The sequence below is a fragment of the Trypanosoma equiperdum genome (genome assembly GCF_001457755.1).
Source record: "Trypanosoma equiperdum strain OVI genome assembly, contig: ctg_1850, whole genome shotgun sequence".
NCBI lineage: Eukaryota > Euglenozoa > Kinetoplastea > Trypanosomatida > Trypanosomatidae > Trypanosoma > Trypanosoma equiperdum.
In genome coordinates this window covers 2,182-3,970 of record NW_027123894.1, presented here as the reverse complement: position 1 = coordinate 3,970, position 1,789 = coordinate 2,182, and the positions used below count along the sequence as shown (strand labels likewise).

The window sequence follows — 1,789 nt, the reverse complement described above, 5'->3', positions numbered from 1 at the left end:
TTTTTTTTTTCTGTTGTTGTTGTTTTGTCGTTGTTGTTGTTTCGCTGGAGGCGTGGTGTATCTCTGTCTTGTTTCTGTTTTTCCTTTTGGTTTCTCTGCGAAAATTTATCGTGCCGATGTGCTCTCTGGTCCACTTTTCCTCACTTTTTTTTTCTGTTTGCTATTGTTATTGTTGCCTATTCGGTTTGCATCCGCATTATTCTACTCTTCTTTCCTCTCCAAACACACGCGCGCACACACATTAATAATAATGTGCAGTACACATATGTATGTATATATGAATATGAACTTTTCAGTTTTCCCTTGGCTCTTCTTTTTTTCTTCTTCTTTTTCCTTCCTTTCCTCGCACACAGGTGAGTTTTGTTATTTGTGTTCATATATTGTTTATTTGTACATGTGTTGGAAACTCTGAGGCAGTAAAAGGTGGAAAAAAAAGCCTTTCTTTTTAAAAGAAAAAAAGGCACGTATACATATATTTATTTGTTCACACCTATGCGTTTGTATCTACAGGGGAGAGAGAAAGAAAGAAAGAAAAACGCGGAGAGAATAGTATATGAAATAAAAATAAATGAGGGGCGACATGTTTCCGGTGGCTGCGTGTCGGCTCTTCCACTTCGACTCTGTTTTGTTTTGTTTTGTTGTTTTCATCTTCATTTTTGGTCCCTTCGCTCGGTTTTTCATGCCAGTTTCCTCACGTTATATTATGTTTCCTCTCCATTGCCTTTCATGAACCTCGAGGCGGAGAAATAGCTCCACTTCCGGCCACAATTCTTGGCCACTTGGGGAAGGGGGGGATTTTATCTATACAATTTGTTTCTTTTTTTCCACTTTTTTCCTTCATTTATTTACAAAATGTGTAAGCATTTTTTGATCTCCTTCTCTTACTTCATAAGTTTTCTCCACGGTAAAGTAACGAACGGAAAGGAAAAGAAGAAAAAAAAACGACGGAATAGGAAGAGAAAGAAGAAGAAGAGGGGACAGTTACCGACACCGTTTGGTCGAAACAATTAGCGGGGAGGAGAGTCCTTGGAAACGTTACTGATGGGTAGTCCTGCTGCGCCATACAATAGTGCCGTATGCGCTGTGCAAAAACTGATTAACAAGTTGGAGGATGAAATGCATGAGGCCGTCACTAAAGTACTTGTTGAAAATAACATCAAACTGAACGAGCACTACAGCGCCCGGCACGAGGTGATCACAAATGCCATTAAAAACGGTAAACTTCCGACCACATTTTGGGCAGACGCCATCATTGCCGTCCTTCGAGATGCGCATGTTGAAGAGGATCGGGATGGCAGCCGCGCCGCGGGAAATGATGCTGAAGATGATGATGATGATGGAAATCAACTGGGCACTTTTGATGAGGCGCTGCTTCGGAAACACCTGAAGGATATGATGGTGACATACAAGGAGACGGGTTCTCGTTTGTCCTTAACATTTTCACCCAACCCATTTTTCGAAGAGACAGAGCTTTGGATTGAAGAAAACCAATTGAATAACGAGGGCTCCAAAAACAATGATGATGATAATAATAATAATAATAATGATAGTGATGGCGGTGGTGGTGGCGATTTCTATAAAACGTATGAGGTGTCGGATATTACGTGGAAGCCGGACCATGGCCCAAACTTCGATGATAATGACGGTGATGGTGGTGGTGGCGAGAAACGATCCGGCTCGAAGCGGGGCCGCTCAAATATGGATCCCACAAGACATGGGTGGAGTTTCCTCAACATGTTCAGTAAAATTCCACCTCATCCATTAGATGATTATTATGATGATGATTTTT

The 1,789-nt window shown here is 41.4% G+C and overlaps 1 protein-coding gene and 1 pseudogene across 2 annotated transcripts in view; both read left to right on the top strand.

The window, feature by feature from the left end:
- Window positions 1–492: 492 nt before the first annotated feature.
- TEOVI_000586700 (zinc finger protein family member, putative) lies at window positions 493–750 on the top strand (the record flags this gene model as incomplete). Its single annotated transcript, XM_067223360.1, has 1 exon — window positions 493–750. The coding sequence occupies one exon, from the start codon at window positions 493–495 to the stop codon at window positions 748–750; it is 258 nt and encodes an 85-aa protein (XP_067079461.1).
- Window positions 751–1,041: 291 nt separating this feature from the next.
- The window catches only part of TEOVI_000586600:pseudogene, a 958-nt pseudogene continuing 210 nt past the window's right edge, over window positions 1,042–1,789 (top strand). Inside the window, exon 1 of the mRNA in view lies at window positions 1,042–1,788. Coding sequence covers window positions 1,042–1,788 — 747 coding nt within the window. The remainder of the gene's footprint in view (window position 1,789) is intronic.